This window comes from Bombus vosnesenskii, unplaced genomic scaffold (genome assembly GCF_011952255.1).
Source record: "Bombus vosnesenskii isolate JDL3184/JDL3185 unplaced genomic scaffold, Bvos_JDL3184-5_v1.1 scf7180000013265, whole genome shotgun sequence".
NCBI lineage: Eukaryota > Metazoa > Arthropoda > Insecta > Hymenoptera > Apidae > Bombus > Bombus vosnesenskii.
This window is the reverse complement of record NW_022882925.1, coordinates 8986364-9008868: the sequence shown is the minus strand read 5'-3', so window position 1 is coordinate 9008868 and position 22505 is coordinate 8986364. Positions and strand designations below refer to the sequence as shown.

The 22505-nt window shown below is 28.5% G+C and overlaps 4 protein-coding genes and 1 pseudogene across 7 annotated transcripts in view; 2 read left to right on the top strand and 3 right to left on the bottom strand.

The window, feature by feature from the left end:
- Positions 1-10872, bottom strand: part of LOC117242735 (membralin) — a 63136-nt gene extending 52264 nt beyond the window's left edge. For 2 of the 3 annotated variants that reach the window (XM_033509641.1, XM_033509658.1), the window contains exons 1-8: positions 10670-10872; positions 9520-9934; positions 9221-9456; positions 8896-9124; positions 8689-8812; positions 8336-8570; positions 8162-8252; positions 4814-4871 (exon numbers count right to left, since the gene is read on the bottom strand). In XM_033509641.1, coding sequence (XP_033365532.1) covers positions 4814-4871; positions 8162-8252; positions 8336-8570; positions 8689-8812; positions 8896-9124; positions 9221-9456; positions 9520-9786 — 1240 coding nt within the window. In that variant the 5' untranslated portion in view covers positions 9787-9934; positions 10670-10872. Of the gene's footprint in view, positions 1-4813; positions 4872-8161; positions 8253-8335; positions 8571-8688; positions 8813-8895; positions 9125-9220; positions 9457-9519; positions 9935-10600; positions 10622-10669 lie in introns of those variants that run through there. The other variant, XM_033509650.1, reaches the window with a different exon arrangement.
- On the bottom strand, positions 331-1773 carry LOC117242766 (annotated as a pseudogene).
- Positions 2182-4805, bottom strand: LOC117242760 (cytochrome P450 9e2-like). Its single transcript, XM_033509678.1, has one exon. It carries the CDS (start codon positions 4060-4062, stop codon positions 2524-2526), a length of 1539 nt encoding a protein of 512 aa, XP_033365569.1. The 5' UTR covers positions 4063-4805; the 3' UTR covers positions 2182-2523.
- A 270-nt stretch (positions 10873-11142) lies between the features above and the next one.
- On the top strand, positions 11143-13343 carry LOC117243211 (putative protein tag-52). The gene is made up of 8 exons (XM_033510490.1): positions 11143-11355; positions 11428-11558; positions 11644-11865; positions 11932-12118; positions 12195-12607; positions 12685-12822; positions 12897-13061; positions 13135-13343. The coding sequence occupies exons 1-8, from the start codon at positions 11259-11261 to the stop codon at positions 13297-13299; spliced, it is 1518 nt and encodes a 505-aa protein (XP_033366381.1). The 5' UTR covers positions 11143-11258; the 3' UTR covers positions 13300-13343.
- Positions 13344-13691: 348 nt separating this feature from the next.
- LOC117242996 (1-phosphatidylinositol 4,5-bisphosphate phosphodiesterase gamma-1) lies at positions 13692-20671 on the top strand. 2 transcript variants are annotated; one of them, XM_033510101.1, is made up of 20 exons: positions 13692-13808; positions 14889-15084; positions 15298-15417; positions 15994-16143; positions 16233-16371; positions 16447-16609; positions 16688-17001; positions 17079-17285; positions 17356-17776; positions 17856-18167; positions 18251-18432; positions 18503-18680; positions 18752-18817; positions 18882-19073; positions 19149-19370; positions 19469-19675; positions 19752-20133; positions 20204-20343; positions 20420-20527; positions 20605-20671. In XM_033510101.1, exons 3-20 carry the CDS (start codon positions 15408-15410, stop codon positions 20623-20625), a joined length of 3414 nt encoding a protein of 1137 aa, XP_033365992.1. In that variant the 5' UTR covers positions 13692-13808; positions 14889-15084; positions 15298-15407; the 3' UTR covers positions 20626-20671. The 2 variants fall into 2 exon arrangements, with proteins under 2 accessions (XP_033365992.1, XP_033365991.1); XM_033510100.1 differs by lacking the exons at positions 13692-13808; positions 15298-15417 and adding an exon at positions 13908-14049.
- The last annotated feature ends 1834 nt before the right edge of the window (positions 20672-22505 follow it).

Here is a 22505-nt window from a genome sequence, read left to right as displayed (position 1 = left end):
ACTTAAGATAATATTACTTGGTGGTAATAAAATATCTACAACACGTGTTTACTTATTTAATTACGAAACACATAACTCATAAAGTAACACATAAATGTAAATGCTTATCATACGATTAAATCGTATATCAAAGTACGTTTAAGATATTCTTTTTCCTAATATAATCAGAAATCCTGCCACAGGGATCGGTATAAGACTATTTTTTGGGAATACAAAAGGAGTTCGCATCTTCTCGCTAGGTTGCAAGAAATTTATGCAAAATGTGAACCATTAAAATTTTAACTTCCATCAATACGAAATGATCGGTGATACATTTTCGAAGTTCAGCTCCAAACGGCGTATACGTGCATGGAACAATGTTATCCTTATTCTTTTCGTTAAATCGTTCAGGATCAATTTTTTACGGATCAGAAAAATATCTAGGATGTAACGCGTACACAGATAACCAAATGGTATCACCAAAATATAAAATGATACCATCGTATCCTAGCTCCGTTGGAGAAAATTCGAATTTTCGCGTGCATTGCCTATCCATGATAATTAGCATCGGATACTTTCTAAGGGTCTCCGACATTACCACCTTCATATATTCCAAAGTCCAAACAACGATCTATCTCATTACGTAATTTTTCTTGAATATCAGAATTTAGGGATAACTCTTGTAAAAAGTAACACATAAAATTTGAAGATGTATCAGTGCCAGCCAAGAAGAAAATAAATGCTTGTGATATGATATTGTCAATGTCCATGTGATAAGTAGCCATTTTTTCCTTATCCCTGGTCTGTATTAACAAATGTAGCATATCCGGTCTGACGATACCTCGTTCTTCGCATTCTTTCAAATTCTTGGATATAACTTTACGAAAAAGGTTTAAGGTAGCAACTGGAATAATCGTGATCCCTAATATATTGAATATTCGTAGACAGAAATGCATTAACAACATCTTAACGATACTGCAGGTGAAACTAGCTAAAACATCTTTCCCCTTAACGGAAAACTCGTTGTTTCTGTCTTCCATTGAATTCACACTGATTCCGAAGAAAACTGATGCAATCACGTCGTTGGTAAACCTAGTAAAAGCATCTTTTGCATCCATCGATGAAGTATATTCTGGATGATCGTACAAATAATCGACAAATTGTTGCAAGCACTTTGATATCGAGTCGAACATGAATCTCATTTTGCTAGCAGTAAAGAAAGTAGAGAGAATATTCCTCATTTCTTTCTAACGTTGACCTCGTAGCGAAAAAATGTTCTTCTAAAATAGAGGCTCCATGTGCTCATCGATATACAATACGTTTTATGATATGTAAAATGCTCGAAGCTCTTCACGGTTATTTCTCGAATCAATTTCGGAGCACGAATTAATAGATTTGGCAAGGTAAAATGTATCGCTCCAATGTATGTTGCATTGGGGTAGTAATTATAAATGAAGTCACTATACTTGATGAACAATTTTCCACGGACAAAAAACTGGACCAAGTATTGGAATGGATCTAACATGAGGCACGTTGTTCTTTTTCCAATAAGTTTGTTGTCGATATATCGTTACAAAGAACTTGAATAAGGTTATCGTGATCAAAGTGATCACTAATAGAGTAAACGCTGATGAGGTCGATAGAATCTCCATGGCACTCTCAGCAGCAAATAACTGTCGTCTGTCAGCTACAAGGTTACAAATACGAACCGAGCACATGTACAAAGTTTAACGTCAAACGGTGGAGGAAGGGAGAATACAGAAGATGACGTCATTATTGTATTATATCTGTCCTCCTTTCTGTACCGTGACAAAAACAATTTAAGCAACTTCAATTCACGTTCGATTCGAAAATGAAACGAACATACACTCCCATTGACAAATATTAGAACACATACATACCTGTTTATGCAAAACGTGGTATTTGATCTTAATTTTGACTAGATAGGTATACAGTCGAAGGAAAGGTTAAAGGCGTGATAAAGAATGGTGCGAAATATATAAATAATTTCCTCTGTCTCGATACAGTATTGATCAATAAAGTATAGAATTAGAATTCCATGAATTTAATCATATTTGATGTTATGGAGCGTACAGGGATTCGTAGTCGTATCATTTTCACATAGTTTTCTCGATGCATATAAAGTAGAACAAAAAAGTGAAACAAAGAGCATGTCGGTGGAGAAATAGAACGGAAACAAAATCACATATACGGAAACTTTATTTATAATCAAATTTTCATTATTTGCTGAATTTTATTAGTCGCAAGATACAAACGTGATTAGATACCTTTCGATAAGAACGTTAATCAAACTTTGTTTTCTCAAAGATAGAAGAAAATGATTACAGAGAGAAACCCATATCCTTAAGAAGAGAAATATACATATAGTACAAAGTAAAAGAAACATAAGTCAAAACGATCAAATAATAACAATTTTGAATTAAAATAAAAATGAAACAACAAATTATGTATACATTTGTTAATATACAAATAATAGTTAACCGTAATATAAAGTTAAACAACAATATATACTTTATGGCGTACCTAACTCTTCCTCTTCTCCAAAGTAAGCCAAAATCCGTGTTCTGATGCCGGTGTAAAATCAATCTTCTTGTACACAATAGGAATTGTTGTTTTTTCGTTGGGTTTTATAATAAACTTTTCCAGCAGACGGATTATCAAAAGCTTAGTCTCCATTAAAGCGAAACGATTGCCAATACATTTCCTAGGACCTAGTCCAAAAGGTATATACGTATAAGGATTAATAGTACTTTTATTTTCGTTGCTAAACCGTTCAGGATCGAACTTCTCTGGATCGGGAAAATATTTAGAATCGCGGTGAAGCGCATAAACAGGGATCCAAATATTGTCATCAGGATACACTGTCACACTTTGGTAACCTGGCGCCGCTGCAGGCAATTCGAATTTCTTTGCGCAAACTCTATCGACTATCAACGATGGAGGATGCATTCTAAGCGTCTCGGATATTACCATTTCCATATATTCCATCTTCGACATAGCCTCGTAAGAAATTTCCCCGTTTTCTTTTTCCAAATAATAATCTACTTCTTCACGTAACTTCTGTTGAATATCTTGATGCAAAGCTAACTCATAAACCATGTAACACAACAAAGTAGAAACAGTGTCGAAACCGGCTAAAAAGAAAATGAACGCCTGAGCTACGATATCGTCGATGGTCAGCCGATATGAGGGTTGCTTCAAATCTTTGACCTGCATCAAAAGATGGATCATGTCTGGTCTAACGATGCTCCACGTTTTCCTTGCAGTTACCGTTTCGGAAATCACATTCCAGAAAAAGTTGGCCGTTGCTCGAGACAGGAACCTCAGTCCTGCCATTCTCGTTAGACGCGGGTTCAACCGAAATAACATGAATTTTATTAAACGAAGCGTACCACTGAACGAGGAAATATCGATTCCTCTTTTGTAGAACTCGTTGTCTGGATTCTTGAGCGAGTTTACATTTATTCCAAATGCAACTGTGGCGATTACGTCGTTTCCGTATCTAGTAAAGATGTCTTTCAGCTCCACCATCGAGTGAAATTCTGAATGTTCGTACAGATAACTCACGAAATCGTTCGAACACTTGGATACCAGCTCGAACATGAATCTCATCTTATTGCCTGTGAAAAATGGACTCAATGAGTTCCTCATCTCTCTCCATTGATCATCTTTCAAGGAAAATACATTTTTTCCGAAAATCGGATCCATCTCCTCGGATACGAAACTTCGATGATTTGGAAAATGCTTGAAACTCTTTACGCCTATTTCGTTGATCAGCTCTGGATCTCGTATGACCACCGTTGGCGTAGCGAAATCCATCACCCCGATGTACCTTACGTCAGGGTAATAATTATAGACGAACATACAATAATCCGGGAAAGTAATACGACGAAATATGACTCTCCAAACAGTTCCAAATATCGGTGCTGCCAGTACATATGGAACTTTATTCTTCTTCCAATAGGTGAACTGTCGGTATATTATCGGAATCAACTTCGCCGAAGTAATGATGATTAGAGAGATGAACAATAACTCAAAAGTAGATAAAAATAATACTTCCATCGTTACGAAAACGTGTTAGGACGAACTGTCAACTAGTAAGAGACTATAGCGTAATCGTTAACAAATATCTCTATATAAAGGAAACGAATAAAGTGGGAGGGCAACAATTTTGCAGGAGGACGGCCATGGATAAAAGAGTGTTCACCTCAGATTTTCAGATAATCGATATTTTTTAGATCACTTTCTGCAGATAGAAACATTTTTAAAGCAGTATCAACTTGAATTTTATAAAGCTGCAGATACGGAAATCAATTAATTCTGTCACGTGGAGTTATCAGACATAGAGGGCATTTACCTCTTGGTATCGGAGATTAAATTAGAGATTAATTATCGAAGAAAAAATCAATAATTCCGTACAAAATATATTTCCCAGCGAATTAAAATTATCTCTTCCGTGCGTATTTTACCCCTTACACTTGTATGGAATAAAAAAACAACGCCATTTAATATTCTTTCAAACTGAAATGAGTAAAATTAATTCTTGAGAACGCAAAATCTGTTGATTGCGAATCGTAAATTTATGTATATATTTATTATTATCTATTATGTATATATCTATTATTATTAAATTTATGTATAATCATTTATAATATAATTTAGCAAAAAGAAAATATTAAATCGTCAAATCACATACATAAAACAAAACAGCTAAAGATGCGATAAAGAGAAGAAGTAGTCGATATTCATAATATTACGAAAGCAAGCACAACAAATGAAATTCTTGATTCAATTATCAAATTTAATCACTTACCAATGAAGACAAAGATCTGATGATGCGAGTACCGCAGTAACATCGAAATGGAGATAGTCTGAAATAACCAAATACGTTACTGTAAATAAAATGTAAAAAACCGCAAAAAAATAAATTTAATGTCCCCATGTTATAATTTAAAGAATGAGATCTGGACGGATAGTCATACAAAAGAGAGTTATTATTTTTTCCAATTTCGAATCTAAATAAGATTAATCGTAATGAACGAATAATTTGAATAAAAAAAACAATAATCTTAGTAATAAATCTTTCCTTTTTCTATTTTTCTTATATATCGAGTAATATGTATCAAAGCAGTAAAAGTATTTATTATTTCGTGAAAAGGGATTGCAATAAAGACAGGATACGAAGCAAATTGCAAGCCGAACGGTTGCACTCGGTTACCAGGTTGAGAGCGAATAGTACAATTGAATTGCGAATGGTTCAGATTGAACTAGCACCTGACACCCCGAGATAATTCACTATTTACTATGAGCAACCTTGATAACAAAAACGTTTAATAGTACTTTGCAGATGCGTCAGTGCTATTTACGAGCTACTGATACAAAAGAGACAAAAATTCCATCTAACCTAAGATCAATGTATGAATTCGATTAGAATGTGGAAAATATTTTTTTGGAATATCCCTATCACTTCTCATTTCGGAATGAAAAGACTACTACTTTGTAGGGTGTAGATTTTACTACTTTGTAGAGCGGATTGTAGATTTTTGTAAATTTTTCATATTCTAGCTTAGAATCTAGAACAATATTCATTAGAATATCTACTTTAGTATATTAGCATATTTTAGAAAACACCTATCGTGTATCACATGAAAACGAATATTTGCTTTCATTAAAAAAATAATTCACAATACTTTTTATTTGTATAAAATGATTCTCCCAATAATTGATAAGTAACAATATACGAACAATCAACCAAACCATCACATTAACGCTTAGTAGTATATAAGTACTAATTTTGAAATTACATATATTGGCTCTATGATTAGCAAAGTCAAAAGACTATATCACCACTATTATAATAATGAAAGTAAATGTTTGATAATAATCCTATTTAACATTAAAAATCTTGACATTAAATAACATTTGATTGCTTACCTAAATAATTTGTCATACAACTCAACATTTCAGATATATCCTTTTTGTAGATATTCAATTGTGCACAGCAATACTTTATTTAAGTACATCTTTACACTTTTTTGTTATTTGAATTGTATTTATCTTTTATAATTCCTATGGAAATTTTAAAAATTAAAATTAAAACTTTTTATGTATTAATATGTTCAAATATTATTATTGGTGTCTTTTTAATATACTTTCACAAAATTTATCTTGCTTTATATAATAACCTCAATGGGATAAATTAAATCAATAAAAATATGAAAGCAAAACACATTTTGTCTAATTTGATCGAAGAAATAAATATAGTCTTCCACAACAAAAAAGAAGATTGTCAATTAAAAAAGACAAGAGAAGAATATTGTTTCAAAGTGTACATCGTACTACAACGGAGGGTATATACCCAATGTCATGTGCATATGACAGAGGAGATACTGAGTAATACATAGATGACGACAGTTCCGTACACGTGACTTTACGGTGGGTTGACCGAGGGTGATCCCAGGTAGAATACCCCAAGCACTGAAGTAACATTCACGTGTTGTGGCACGAGATTCATTTATCTCCCATCTCAACCACAGGCTACATTCAAATATTTTCAATGCTTTATGCGAAATATGTATTACAATGAATCTTATGAAGAAAAGGACACCACATTTCATGTAGATTTTTTAATAAATTCTATTTGAGTTAAATTGTTTTCACTAAATTGTTATTATACACGATGAAACACGCATAAGAAAAATCATTTTTTGTATGTAAACATTTTTGTTTGTAACGATACCGAATTATAGCGCTGTAATCACTGTTTCCAATTATAGGAATTTACATAAATTTGAAATCATTGCAAAGCAATATTTAATATTAAAATTTATACTATAATATCAATGATAAAATTAAATACAAGAAATTGAAGAAAAAGATCGGATACTATGTTCAACTAATATATGTACATATATACACATACATATATAATTCACTGGAATGTATAAGTCACCTTAATGAATAACAAATCTTGCAAATTTTCTATTTGAACATTTCTTCTACTCAAATTATTCATGCATAGAATAATTGGCTTTTCACTATATCCATCGTGAATAGCTAGGTATGAACTAGATGTAGACTGCCGCACAATGCATTGCATTTGAATCATGGTTAGTAGTATGCAATATTACTCATTTGTTCGCTCGCCGTAAACCCATTAAACACGAGTGGAGCTATTCGTTGGTCCGTATATGATCCAATCACTTCCTAACACCCGGGGAATACCCCGAAATTTCACAACCCATCAGACATGCGTGCTGTTTATATTGGAATGTAGTATTCGATAAATATTGACGTAAATTACTTATTCAATTACAAAATATAAATTATCTATTAACAGAAACTGTCGAAGATGATATTCATTAAAAAAAAAATTTAACTACAAAAGTAATATTTTTGTCCTATATCGATCGCAACTAAAACAGCAATTAGTGAAAGTAGCCATCATTAGTAATTTAAATTCCAAGATTCTTAACAATCGTCTCTTACTGCAGTCTCGTTGCAGCAAAACGTATTTGAGAACAATTTGATACAAAATTGCCAACTTGGGGGTCTCTGTAACGAATATGATACCTCTAATAACGTTGATTTATACCCGACGGTTCAATTCCAAGGGGATCACAGAATGTAAGGGTACAGGTGGTTAGAGAGTTATACGCGGGTTACCTCAGTGCGTGGTTACTTTAAATTGATTGCCATATCCTTTTACACGTACTGGGTTGTCGTGTGGACACGTGTGATATCAACCCCTTGATGGAGAGGAATATATCCGGATCGAAAACACGTAGCATATGAAACTAAATCCAATTTACACTTCCAGAACATTCTGGAGCTATGATTATCATATCGTAATGCGATATTATAACACCGAAACGTGTAAATCGTAATATCAATAGCTTCATTTTTTTAACACAGAAATTGCAGGGAAAAATGTAACTTAAAAAAATGAATAAATTTATAAATCAATAAATCATGTATCTTAATACATAAACTAATAAAAGATTTACTTTGTTTTACGTATAATATCAAATATTCAATCTCATATAAAAAAAGAAAGAAATTTAAATTCTATTTTTGATTGTTCGTATAATTGTAAATTACAAACAATGAATGAGATATTTAGCATTGCATGCGATTATTACTAAAAACAAAATATACTTACAAAAACTAACATGATAAAAAATGCAGCAAGATACGTAGTTCTAGCCATCCACATGTTTACAAATCGATAATGTTCTCCGGTCACCACGTTTCTACATAACAAAATTAATATATAATGTTACAGTACTAACATTAAATAATATAAACAAAAAGAAATAAATTTAAATGTATTTACCGTAAAAAACCTTGATTATCTTCATGCTCTGCCAATGTCTTAATACTCGCCATCAGTAAGTCATCGTATCCTAAGAGTTCATCAAGTATTAATCTGGAGAAATCATCGCCAAAGCATTTGTCATTAACAGGATCCAAAGTAACGATTTTTACAGGAATGTTTAATCTTTGCCGTGCTACAGGTGATAATCTCAAGAAGCCATATTCCAATGAATATTCTACGATATAACCATCTCCTGAAAAGAGAGCAATTTGTTAATAAAATATTTAAAAAATAATTATATGATCATTAAAGTCATCAAATTACTATTATTTTTGTTCCCAAATTTTTTAAGAATTATGGCATAACTATACCTGCTCTAACTTCAGAATTTGGATCTTTTAACGATTGAATAACGTCTTCTTTATTAGACTTATTTGTATCCTGCACTATAGTATTATTTTCTGTATTTGTTAATAGTATCTTCTCATCTAAAACCTGGAATGTTAACATTTGAAACACAATTTAATATAAGACATCCCGCATATAATATATATTTCATATTTATATAATATATTTACTTCTTTAGTATCTCTGTTCATTTCATTCCATTCCAGTTTAGTAGATAATGAAGGACTTGTTGTAGTGTTAGTAATACTTAAATTTGGATCTTGAGTTTTTCCAGGCACAGTGGCACTTCTAATAACTATTTCTTTTTCAGACAGTGTTAAACTGTCGTGATTTTCTTCATTCGATGCATTATTTATATCACGTTCTTCATCAACAGCAGATGGTTCGATATTGATAAATCTAAAGATAAAATAAAAAAGTAAAATACTGTATTAATAATTATAATAATATATAATATGAAAGTTTCATTTTTTTATATATTTTATCCCTCCTTACCCATCTCTAGTTAATATTCCTAAAGCACTAGTTAAGTCATCAACTTTTTCTTGTCGTAGTTTCTCCTCTTTTGCGTAACTCTTTTCTATACTATAATCTTCTCCTCCATTTCTAAGTATCTCAACTCTTAATATACCATCACGAGGCCAATCATCTCTTATATGTTCTAAACAATTAGTTGGTGCTCGTGAAAATACTATGTGAATGTAAGCCAACACAAAAAATGCTGCTATAGCCTAAAATACATAATTTTAAATCTTTTATTAAATTTGAATATATTATTTTTAAATCATAGTTACCTTCAATAAAACTATAAATTCTATAAATCTTCTGACAGGCCGTGGAAATGTTCTGGCATAAGTTAATGCTGCTTTAATAAATATTGCATGGAACAATCTATCCCTTACATTAACTAATGGGTTTTGATTATTATTATTCCTAGCAGTATTCATACTGTTATTATTTAAGACTGGTCGAGTTGGACTACTTGTATTATGATTGTTATGTACAGCTGCACCGTTCTGATTATTCGTTATTGGTATTGTAACACCATCCACTTGTGGCATTTTAAATATTATATAATATTTGTATTTAGTGGATGATGTAATAGCTAATAATTCTGTTTCATACTACTTCTATGTATGAAATCTCTTAAAAAGTGCTTATACATGTCGTGTATATACATTTCCAAATCAAAGTGAATTCTTAAATATCCTGGAACAAATAATAATGATAATATTAAATTAAAATTATCATATAGCATTACATAAATTTGCATATTTTATAAAATTTTCATCTTTTACATAGTTTTTATAAGTTTTCACCTATAACATTAAATTATATATAATTAAAATAGATAATACACAGCATTGTTAAAAACTTATTTTATCTATATGGTTAAAGTTGTATTATACATCTACGATATACATTTAAAAATTTCTTTAGCATTTTATTTCATAATCAATCATTTTGCATACAAGACTGCATAGAGACTATATAGATGACTTGCATATCATAAACTTTACATATTAAATTTGTTATTAATAATAACAACTACAACTAATGTGGAATATAACCTATAGCATAAATTCTGCATGCAATATAACCTATTTGGCAATCGCACTTTTACGTTTCAGATTATGATACTTATAAGTATAACAGGATCACTTATGCACAATATTTCTTTTCAGTTACATCATGATGTCAGATAAATTTTTATTAATTAAGAAAATAAATAAATATACCAATTACATATTTTGTTATATAATTAAATAATTTAAAAGACGTCAGTAATTACATATCAAAAGGAAGTATATACAACGTTATACATTTTATATTTGTTATGAATACATACATATCTCTAAATTAATTGTTATTCACCGGACGTGACATTTCGCAGCTGGCACATGAATTCGTAACTTTTTAAGATACAAATCAGCCATATCGTACCTTCTTTAAGCTGAACGTTGTATTACAACGTTGTATTTCTAAAGTTTTATTGTTCTCCTGCGTGTCACTGCAGATAATAATAAATTTATAACAGTACCGCTTGCAAATATTAACAAATTTAATTTTTGTCAAATTGTCACTTCATCATCATATGTTTTGATATTCCACAACTTGTATTATAATAGTCCCCAAATATTACAATATGAAATGTGACCAACATTATAGCACAAATTTTAAAAACTTACCAATGTTTTATTCCCTATTCATTTTTATTGAAACTCTTGATCAATCACTAAAAAGACTCAGCCAATAACATAATATTCATTGATACGTTAATTTTAAATTGAAATGTTTAGACGTCAAAAAATATTGTAAAGAAGGATAAAGTTTTGAATATTTTAACAAATATAATATTTTGTAAAGGAGCATATAGTTAATATAATATCAAGACACTATTAAAAATATATTGTATAATTTTATGTGAATTCATACGAATAAATTATCTTTAAGTAACATATTGAAGGTATAACATATTGAAGATAAAATCTATTATTTAGTAATATCATCAGTTGCTGCATTATTTACAATTATGAATTCTCCAAGATCACCACAAACTCCTCTCAGTTTTGAATTGAAGAAAATCATTAATGATAGAAATGTTTTAAGTATGCGTAGTCGCATGAAAGGTATATAATTAATAATTTATGCTTTTATCAAATAATTGTAAAATGTGAAATGTATAATGTTTATATTTCCAGTTCTCAACAGTATAAATGAACATAATCAAAAACAATATGAAGAGAAAGAAAAAGATTTAAAGTTTCAAGCTATACAGGAAATTTTAACAACAGAAGCTACATATTTAAGGCAATTAGAAATTTTAATGGAGGTATTATTCACATATATTTACAGATATTTGATAACATAAATATCAATGATAGAATAAAACATAAGCATATATGTACTTTTTTCAGTATTTTGTACAACCCATAATAGAAAGAAAGTTATTACATCATAGTTTACTTTCAACATTGTCTGAAAACATAAAGACATTATATAATGTTAGTGGAGAATTAATAAAAGAACTAAAACAAGATCCAAGAAATATTGCAGGCGCATTTCACAAACTTGCTCCATTTTTTAAATTGTATTCTGTTTATGCTTATGATTATGAACAAATTTTATCACTATTACAGGTATTTGTTATTACATTAGTTGATTAGTTAAAAATTACTACTATATAGAAAAATTTCTTGTTTTAGATTAAACAAGAAAATGATACTGAATTTAAAGATTTTATTAGTAAGCAAGAAACAAGACCAGAAGTTGGTAGAAAATTACCTTCACTATTAATTACTCCAATACAAAGGGTACCTAGATACAAACTACTATTGAGAGAAGTCTTGCAACATACATCTAACAAACATGAAGAATATAATCTTTTACAAGGTAATTGCAAGATAGCATAAAACAATATCATTTCAGTTTCAAGTATTATATACTAAATAAATTGATTATTTTACAGCATGTTTAGTAGAAGTGGAGAAAGCTGCAAGGCATATAAACACCTTCATTGAACAATATGAAGAATCACAAAAATTACTAAGACTTCAAAAATGTATTGTAAACCCAATTAATTTGATAAAACCCGGTAGAAAATTAATCAAGCAAGGAGCATTAATGAGAGTCTCTAGACGAGGAAGCTCTGCATATAGAAGATATTTTGTTCTTTTGAATGACATTTTATTATATTGCAAAGGTGATCCACAAAATTCATTGACTGTATGTTGTGTTTTACCATTGAATAAGTGTAAAATTGAATCTGTTTTGAGTGGTGGATTGTTTTGTGTTACTTGTTTAAGTGAAACACTTTTACTTTATTCTGAGAAAGATGATAGTAATTTATGGATAGAAGCTATACAAAATTCTATAAAGAAGGTATTATTGAAAGATAATAACTTCTCTTACTTAAATATTAAATTTAATAACTGATTTATATTATCTTCTTATTTTAGTATGCAGAATGTAGACAAACATTAAGAAAGGATAGCAGTTCAAGAAAACCATTACGGCATAATAATCTTAATTCATTTCCATCTGAAAATATACCAATAGTCGCTGGTAAAAGAAAGAGATCATACAAAGAAACAGAGGTGTGTATGATACTCTTTGTCAATTTTAACATTTCTTTACTCTAATAAATTTTAAAAGTATGTTAAATTAACAGATTAATCTAGATGCATCAAAAATTACATATTTGAAAAAAGATAATGAAACAGATGCAGATATACAATCAAATAATAGCTGTTTGGTACTTCTAAAAAGATTTAAAAGATTTAAAAATGACGATAATTCTAAATATATTAAGTCTTGTGAACAAAACATCAATTGTGTAAGTTTTGATATAATGTTTTATAAATATAAAAATGTTGATACTCTATAATTTATATACAATTTCTTTGCAGAAAATTACAGATAAAGAAAATATACATTTTACAGAATGCAGTACACCATGTTTATCTCCTAATAAGTTTGCAAATTTTAAACAAGAGTCATCAACACTCAAATCCATCAGTGCATTCTTTGCATCTCTTGGTTCATCTTTAAAGGAATTCTTTTGGTTTAGGTAATACAGTTTTATGAAATTATTAATAAAATTAACGAAATAACGAGATGATCTTTTAAAATCCCGATATTTTCCCCTCGACTTTCCTCATGAATTATTTAAACGTCTATACTACTAATAAAATTCAATGTAGTTTATACACATATACATATGTACGTATATTTGAACTATTCCAAACACAGTCATCCGTACTCTAAAAGTAACAAATATAAAAGAAATAAATAACTAGATATTTATATACAAAAATAAAATAACATATCTTATAGAACAGAAATTACTAATTTAAAATACAGATGCAGCAAATATATTCTTTCTATTTATGATTATTATATAAAAAAAACAGTAGACATTATCATCATATAAATATAATCTTGTGTAAACATAAATAAGATACAGAAATCCCTAGATAGGACTAAATCTGGCTGAACTAAACGAAGACACTCTGATACCTACAAATGATAAGAGAATTGAATTTTTTATAATATAATTAACAAAATATCATTTCGAATCCAGGTAGGATAAATTTTAAAAAGTGTAACATAAGATAAAAAAGATAATAGAAATTTATAAAAAAGACAAGTAATGAATAATATAAAATAAATACTACACATTTTATGTTATACTATTAAATACAGAGAAAGCAACATTTTTAAATGTTATATTTTATTATCTATCACTTTAATATGTTTAAACAATACTTTTTGTCTTTAAATTTATTTGTTAGGGTATATACGAAACTTAAATGAATTTTGTGGTAGGTTATGTTTATGTCGCGTTTAATAAATGAAATCTATATAATAATACAATAAGAAAAATATTCCTTTAAAACTACGTATAATTATCTGGTTTAAAAGCAATTAAGGAATAATAAGTTTAAAGAAAATATAAATAAAACATTAAAAAGATTTCTTTTCCTTTTAACCAAAGTATACATATGTATATATTTGTATATACATATGGTAAAAAGCATTTACTAAAACAAGTAATATTATCAATATACACGTATATTAAAATAACTACAAGAAAGTTCTTAATTTCATATTTATAAATAGGATTTAATAATAATAAATTAACTGTATAAAATAAAACTAATGTCCGAAATAAAGTTTTACATATTTTAAACATATGTTACATGTAACATTATATTATATTATCATAAAAGTTACTTAAAAATTGTATGCATATTCATATATATGTATATTGCAGATGCTTCTATATTCTTTGATGGAGCTAAAAAATTAAAGAATTTATACACTATCATTTTTTACATAAGTAGTAATTGCAATTGAGTATACTTTGATATATATATATATATATATATATCTGCGGATTAATATATAATATTTACATTAATTTAAAGCATAACAAAAACTATGTCAATTTAGTTTCTTTATTATATAAAAGTAATATAGACTGATCCAGAATCTTTTTAAAATAATTATATGTCAATTTAAATGGGAAAACTATAATAGAACTTTTTAAAAATTTTTTCCTCTTAATTCTTTTATTTTAAACTATTATTGCATCAAATTTTTTAATTTTATGAACCATACATAGAATCTAGTTATATGAAATATGTATGATTTATTATAGCAAACCTATAATATTTTAAACATGAATGGTATAATACCTGAAATGGAACAAATCATTAGTCAACTTGAAAGGGGAACTGTAGTAACAAAATTTTTTTCAAGAAAAAGACCAGAAAAGAAAACTCTTATGATAAGAAGAGAAACTAGACAAATCGTATGGTCACGGAGTGCAACGTTTAGACCATTTGATGGTTCAGGTAAAAATACTTTAGCTTTTGAAGATATTAGTAGATAATTTATTGCAACAACATTATTTTGTAATCCAAAAGAAACGTTACTAATTTACTAATAAAAATAAAAATTGATTGAAAATGTATAAGAGGACTAACAAATGTGTAATTTTATACATCCAAAAAATAGTTATCCTACAACAATATACAATTGAAATAAATTTTCACCTAACATTTTAGGCACACATTTTGCATGGTTATGAAGATATATCTACAGCAAAAATGGGCAAAATATTATCTGAGGATACTATTTATAGGTCAAAAACCTGAAGGAAAGGTCCTTGTGAATAATGTATATGGGTGAGTTTATGACAAAGATACAATCTAAATCAGTTAATGACTTGCATCTCATAAGCTTTTATATACATGTTTTATATCTCATATTAAATTAAACCATTTTTTTTCTGGCCTGGTTATTATCCATTTTGATATTGAATTAAATATACAAATATATATGCATATCTTGGTGGACATTTCCTTCATTTTTGGTCTACAAACAAATCTGCCCATGGATACTGTTGATATATTGGATCAGCCCTATGGGATAGCATGGGTATTTGATTAAACTCAAAGCTTTTATTATTATGCACTGTTTGCATATATTACAGCAGAACATGCATATGTAACAGAATAATTGAAAAAATACAAATACTTTCTAAAGCTGCTTTTATTTCTTCAAATGCTTAATTTTTAAAAGCATATTTTTGCACATTATATTAACATACAATATTATATATATATATATGTACTCACAATATAATATATATACATATATATATGTATGTAGTTGACATATATACTGTATTCTATTTTTGTATTCGATATGTTACATACACTACTAAATGCATTAAACAACATTTTGTCATTTGATTTTAGTCGAAATAAGAGAAATCAAAGAAATTAAAGTAGGGAAGCATTCTAAAGATTTTGAGAAGTGGCCAGAAGATGCAAAAAGGATAGAAAATCTTAGATGTTTTGTTGTATATTATGGTTCTGAATTTCGCCTTAAAACTCTTTCAATTTCTGGTAAAATTTATTTTTAAGTTTTTATTTCTTACATAAATATCATTTATACTATAATTTTACAAGTGGCTGTTTTTATATATTCATTTCAGCTCTCAGTGAAAAAGAATGTGAACTTTGGGTAAAAGGATTACGTCGGTTGGTTCAAGATACTATAAAAGCTCCTTATCCTTTACAAGTTGAAAGATGGCTAAGAAAAGAATTTTATGCAATGGAAAATTCAAGGGAAACGTAAAAAATTATATTTTTATTTATAAATTTAAGTTATTTTTGAGATTATTTATTTTGATATTTCATATTTTATAGAGTTACTTTAAAAGATATAAAAGCATTTTTACCTAGAGTTAATTGTAAAACAGCAACGAATAAACTTAGGGAACTTTTTCAAGAAATAGATACAAGAAACAGAAATGAACTTGGCTTTGATGATTTTGTTGCACTTTATCATAAACTCATCTTTGATCAAAGTGTAAGTTTTTTTATTTATTAATACATATTTCTAATATCTATATATGTTGTGTCATCTACTATTTTTGTATTTTTGTAGAATCTTACAGATTGGAGTAAATTACTTAATTATTCTAAAACGGGACAGATTGTTACAGTACAAGAGTTCCAAAATTTTCTAATAACTGAACAACAAGACCCTTTAGGAAATAATGAGGTTGAAGTATCATGTTTCATTAGAGATTATTTACAAGATCCTCAAAGGGATGTACAGGAACCACACTTTACGTTCTCGGAGTTTATCGATTTCCTGTTTTCGAAACAAAATTCCATATGGGATTCAAAATATTCGCGAATTTATCAAGATATGACTAAACCTCTTGCACATTATTGGATAGCATCATCACATAATACGTAAGTATGATTTTTCTTTTGTAGAGGAATAAGTATTATAAAAATAAATAGTCCAGTTGCATAAAATATTCTTGCAGATACTTAATGGGAGATCAAATTAGCAGTGAAAGTAGTTGTCAAGCTTATGTTCGCGCGTTAAGAGCTGGATGTAGATGTATAGAACTTGATTGTTGGGATGGGCCAGATGGAATGCCCTTTATTTTTCATGGGCACACACTCACTACAAAGATTAAATTTTTAGATGTTATTAAAACCATCAAAGAGCACGCTTTTGCTACCTCTGAGTAAGTGTAACTATATGTCTGTTTAATTTCTTATCTTAAAGGTTAAAATATAAATATACTTCTTGTACAGTTATCCTGTCATTTTATCCATTGAGGATAATTGTACTTTACCACAGCAACGTAAAATGGCAATTACAATGCAAGATGTATTTGGTGATATGTTATTAGTTCAACCTGTAGATAAAAATGAAACTTCTTTACCATCACCACATGCACTGAGAAGAAAAATTATATTGAAACATAAAAAACTACCTGATGGCGTAGATGAAACATCGTTTCTAATTCGAAATGATGAAAGTAGGCAAGAAATGGATCTTCGAAATACAGTTAAAAATGGCATTCTTTATCTTGAAGATCCTGTTGACAGAGAATGGAATCCACATTTTTTTGTATTAACACAACAGAAACTATTCTACACAGATACATTTTCTAGAACCCAAGAAACTGAACACGATGATGATGAAGAAACTGTAGTTCGACGACCGACTGATGTATGTATGCACAGTAAAGACGTTTTGAGTGAAATTTTGGAATTTTATTGTATTATATTTATAATCGATTATAATACAGGGAGTACCGAACGATGAATTACATTTTGGAGAAAAATGGTTTCACGGTAAATTAGCAAGAGGAAGAGAAGAAGCAGAAGAATTACTACGACGTTATTCGCACCTCGGTGATGGCACATTTTTAGTTAGACAGTGTGTTACATTTGTGGGCGATTACTGCCTTTCATTTTGGCGCAAAGGAAAAGTAAATCATTGCCGTATTAAACTGAAACAAGAAATGGGTCAAACACAATATTATCTGATTGATACAAATTGCTTTGATAGTTTATATAGTTTAATTACACATTATCGCAATCATCCATTAAGAAGTCAAGTAAGAATAAACAAAATTAAAAATTGTAATTAAATCTGATATCATGGTTCCATTAATTAACAATTTTGTGATGAAATAAATAGGAATTTTTAATCACGCTTCAAGAACCTGTTCCACAACCAAACAAACATGAAGAAAAAGAATGGTGGCATGCTGAATGTACTCGAACTCTAGCCGAAGAAATGTTAAAACGAATTCCTACAGACGGTGCATTTTTAGTGAGACCAAGTGAAAAAGAAAGCAATTCTTATGCTATATCTTTTAGGTAAAATTTTTTAAAGTATTAATTATTATTTAAAATAATATTTTTTAAATCTACTTTTACTATGTTACAGAGCAGAGAAAAAAATTAAGCATTGCAGGATTAAACTAGAAGGACGTTTATATACTATTGGTACTGTACAATTTGAAAGTTTGGTTGAATTAGTTAATTATTATGAAAGGCACCCGTTATATAAAAAAATTAAATTAAGCCACCCTGTAAATCAAGATGTTATTAGAAAGATGGAATTGGTAGTGTATTTTACATTTTTATTTATTAAATTATACTTTCTGATCTTATCGAATTACTTCATTACATTCAGGATATAGATGATGGATCTGTTTATGGCATTCCTGGTTATATGGACCCTACTAGTTTTACGTCAAAAGTAAGTTATAGTAATAAAAGAATATCATATACGAAATATATGAGACATTTAATATACTTTAAAGGTGACTGTAAAAGCTATATATGATTATAAAGCAAGGAGGGATGATGAATTAACATTAGTAAAACATGCTATAATAACAAATGTACATCGACAAAGTGGTGGTTGGTGGCGAGGAGACTACGGCGGTAAAAAGCAACATTGGTTTCCTGCTAGTTACGTGGAAGAAATAAAACCGCAAGAAAGCCAAGGAGATGTAAGTAATTTACAGGTCATGATCTCAAATATTATCATTAAATATAGTTATATGTTATCTTATTTTTGCTTTCAGTCAGCAGATTCTATGATGTTTGGTAGCCTACAAAAAGGCTCATTAGACATTATGGGTGCTGTGGTTGAATTAAGAGTAGGGGGTCGATCTGGATTAGAATGGATACTAAGAATACAAAATCCAAGTATGTGTTCAGTATTTGAAGTAGCAACTTCATCAAAAGATACAGCACTAGAATGGATGTCCAGTATTAAAGAAACTGCTCAAAATGCCAGTGTTAGAGTAAATACATAAGCTTCCTTGTTTTTAAAACATTACCTAATAAGATTTCAATTTAAATAACCAATTACACTGTTAAATGCATTCTAATTTTTTTTTAGGAAAATCAACACAAAGAAATGGAACGTGCATGGAGAATAGCTAAAGAAATGTCTAATCTAATAGTTTATTGTAGATCCGTCGCATTTAATTTAGACAGAATAAAAACAAAAGGTTTTGTATTTAATGAAATGAGTAGCTTCCCTGAGACAAAAGCTGAGAAACTTATGTGTCAGCAAGAAAACAAGTTTTTTATAAAATATCATCAGGTGGAACAATATAAAATTACAATAGACTTAATTTTCTAGTTAGAAGACAAGAATGTTTACAATTATAATTTTGCAGATTCAATTTAGCAGAGTATATCCGAAAGGACAACGTATCGATTCATCAAATTATAATCCTGTGCCAATGTGGAATGCTGGTTGTCAGATGGTAGCACTGAATTATCAAACTGGTGATAAATCAATGCAGCTTAATCAGGCAAAATTTAAAGAAAACGGCAGTTGTGGTTATATTTTAAAACCGGAATTCATGTTTAGAGATGATTTTAATCCGTATGATAAAAACTGTTTACATGGAATAGAATCACTTAAGTTTTCTTTAAAAGTTATTGGTGCAAGACATTTAATTAGGTCAGGAAGAGGTATAGCTAGCCCTTTCATTGAAATTGAAATTATAGGAGCTGATTTTGATTCTGGTATAAAATTAACAACGAGAACAATACGTAAGTATGAAAATGTGATATTGTGATTAAGTATTTCGATACATAGACAGTGGTAAAATTAATATTATAGCTGATAATGGATTTAACCCCACGTGGAATGAATCTTGCGATTTCGAAGTTTTTAATCCAAACTTCGCCTTCATACGATTCATTGTGCAGGATGAAGATATGTTTGGTGATAGTAATTTTATTGGACAAGCCACTTATTCTGTATGTATAAAATATCTACAATTTTTAGATTACTAAATGAATATGTTACTATTTTTTAATACACTTCTATGTTTAGGTCCGATGTTTACGACCAGGATATAGAAGCATCCCATTAAAAAATAATTACAGTGAAGATCTTGAACTCGCATCATTATTGATACATCTTCAAATTACATCTTCAGCCGTAAGTATAAAATTTCTTTATTATTTATTTCTATTACCTTGTTAGATATATTTCTATATTACAAATAATTATTGTAGACACATTCACATAGTTTGTGAAACCAATACTAAATTACAGACTTTAAGGTGTTTGATACCAGAGATGGAAAAAGGTAAATGTTCAAAATTTGCATTTCTTCATAAAGTAATTCTTACATTTATGTATATAGCATTATATAGTACGAATTCTATCATTTCAGATTATTATTTAACATAAATACCATTACATGAAATACTTTAATCAAAATCTGAAATTAACTGAAATATTATTATAAAACAGACTGGTTATCTACAAGGATTGAAATCTTCAAATTGGAACCAATGATTATGAAGGAATACATTTTTCTTTTTGTAACCACTAACATAGATAATTTAGAGACATTATATGCTATGTATAATATAAACAAAGTAGCTATTACAGTATTGAAAAAGTAATAGATATTAAACACAGCCGAATATGAGAAAACGCAACATCTTTAAAAACGTGACATATTAATAAGATGAGATTAAAAAAAAATCTTTATTATATGTAAAAAGATCATTGTGATTTAGTATAGACTATCTTTATACTTTTTATGTAAAGAGTAACAAATCAGGCACTGACATATCGAGATACATTCAAGTTGTATTATATATCACCTCTTTCATTCAGACAAAAAGAGTAGATACGAATAACGAGGCCTTCAGCTATGATATATTTTAGACTGAATCAATATGTACAATACGTTTCTAATTCTTTTAATTAGAATGGTATTTTCATATTAATACTATTTATTTATTGTTTCAATGCTATATAATTTTAATTTAGTAATGTAGTATATAAAAAAACTAAATGATGAGAGGCTCATTACTAAATGATATACATACATGTGTATTGCCTTTCATGTAAAATCATAAACTCTGGGCTATATAAAATGAGATATAAATGTACTTATTGAAGTAATGTATCATAAAATTATGTATTCAGTAATAATATTGAAAACTAGAAGAAAAATAACTCTAAAAATAATTAATTAAACTTACACACTTATTAAGAAATATTACAATAAGAATGTTATATCTCATTTATATGTTATATATTTTATATTCATAACATTTTTTTATCATCGTTCCTATTGATACTAACTTTTATATTTAAAAATAATGTTACTATAAACTACTTGTTAGAAACAATTTTGATTAATTTTATATTTTATAATATTAACCTTTTCGCTACCGCCGTTTAAGGAAAAAGTCGTTATTCACAGCCCAAGTTTCAAATTTTCTACATGTTACATAATATGATATATATTTTTACATATATAATAATGGGAAATGATAAGTAAACAGTCTAAACAGCTTTTAGAATGCGTTACATATTTGTGATGCGTGATAGCGAAAAGGTTAAGCACATTATTTGTATACTTCATGATTTTTCGTTTTACGTTATAATTAAATAATATACTATTATTTGGTAATTTTAATAGAAATTTAATTTAAAAAAATATAATTTTTTGTATAATTTCTTGTTTTTATAAGGATATATTATAATTATAATATTTCACTAATATGTCTTCATTTTGTAATAGTTAATTTAAATATATAATAACAATAACACTATTGATTAAATCAGCTTCGTAAAATCACATATATGATTAAAGTGATAAATTATTCCAATAGCACATACATATTAAAAATATATACATATGTATATTCGGTATAGTTAAATACTATGTACACAACCAATTCATAAAAATGAAGAATAAAATATATGTTATTGTTTGTTCATTATTATACATCTTATACATATCTTTTACAAAAAAGAAAATGAAATATAGAATTTGCTTAATATGAAATCAAATTTAATTTTAGTAACTTTAAGTACTAACTGTAGAACTATTTTTCATATATATTAAGTGCATTAATACTGGAAAAGAAAATTACATTCTTCTTTATTTCTA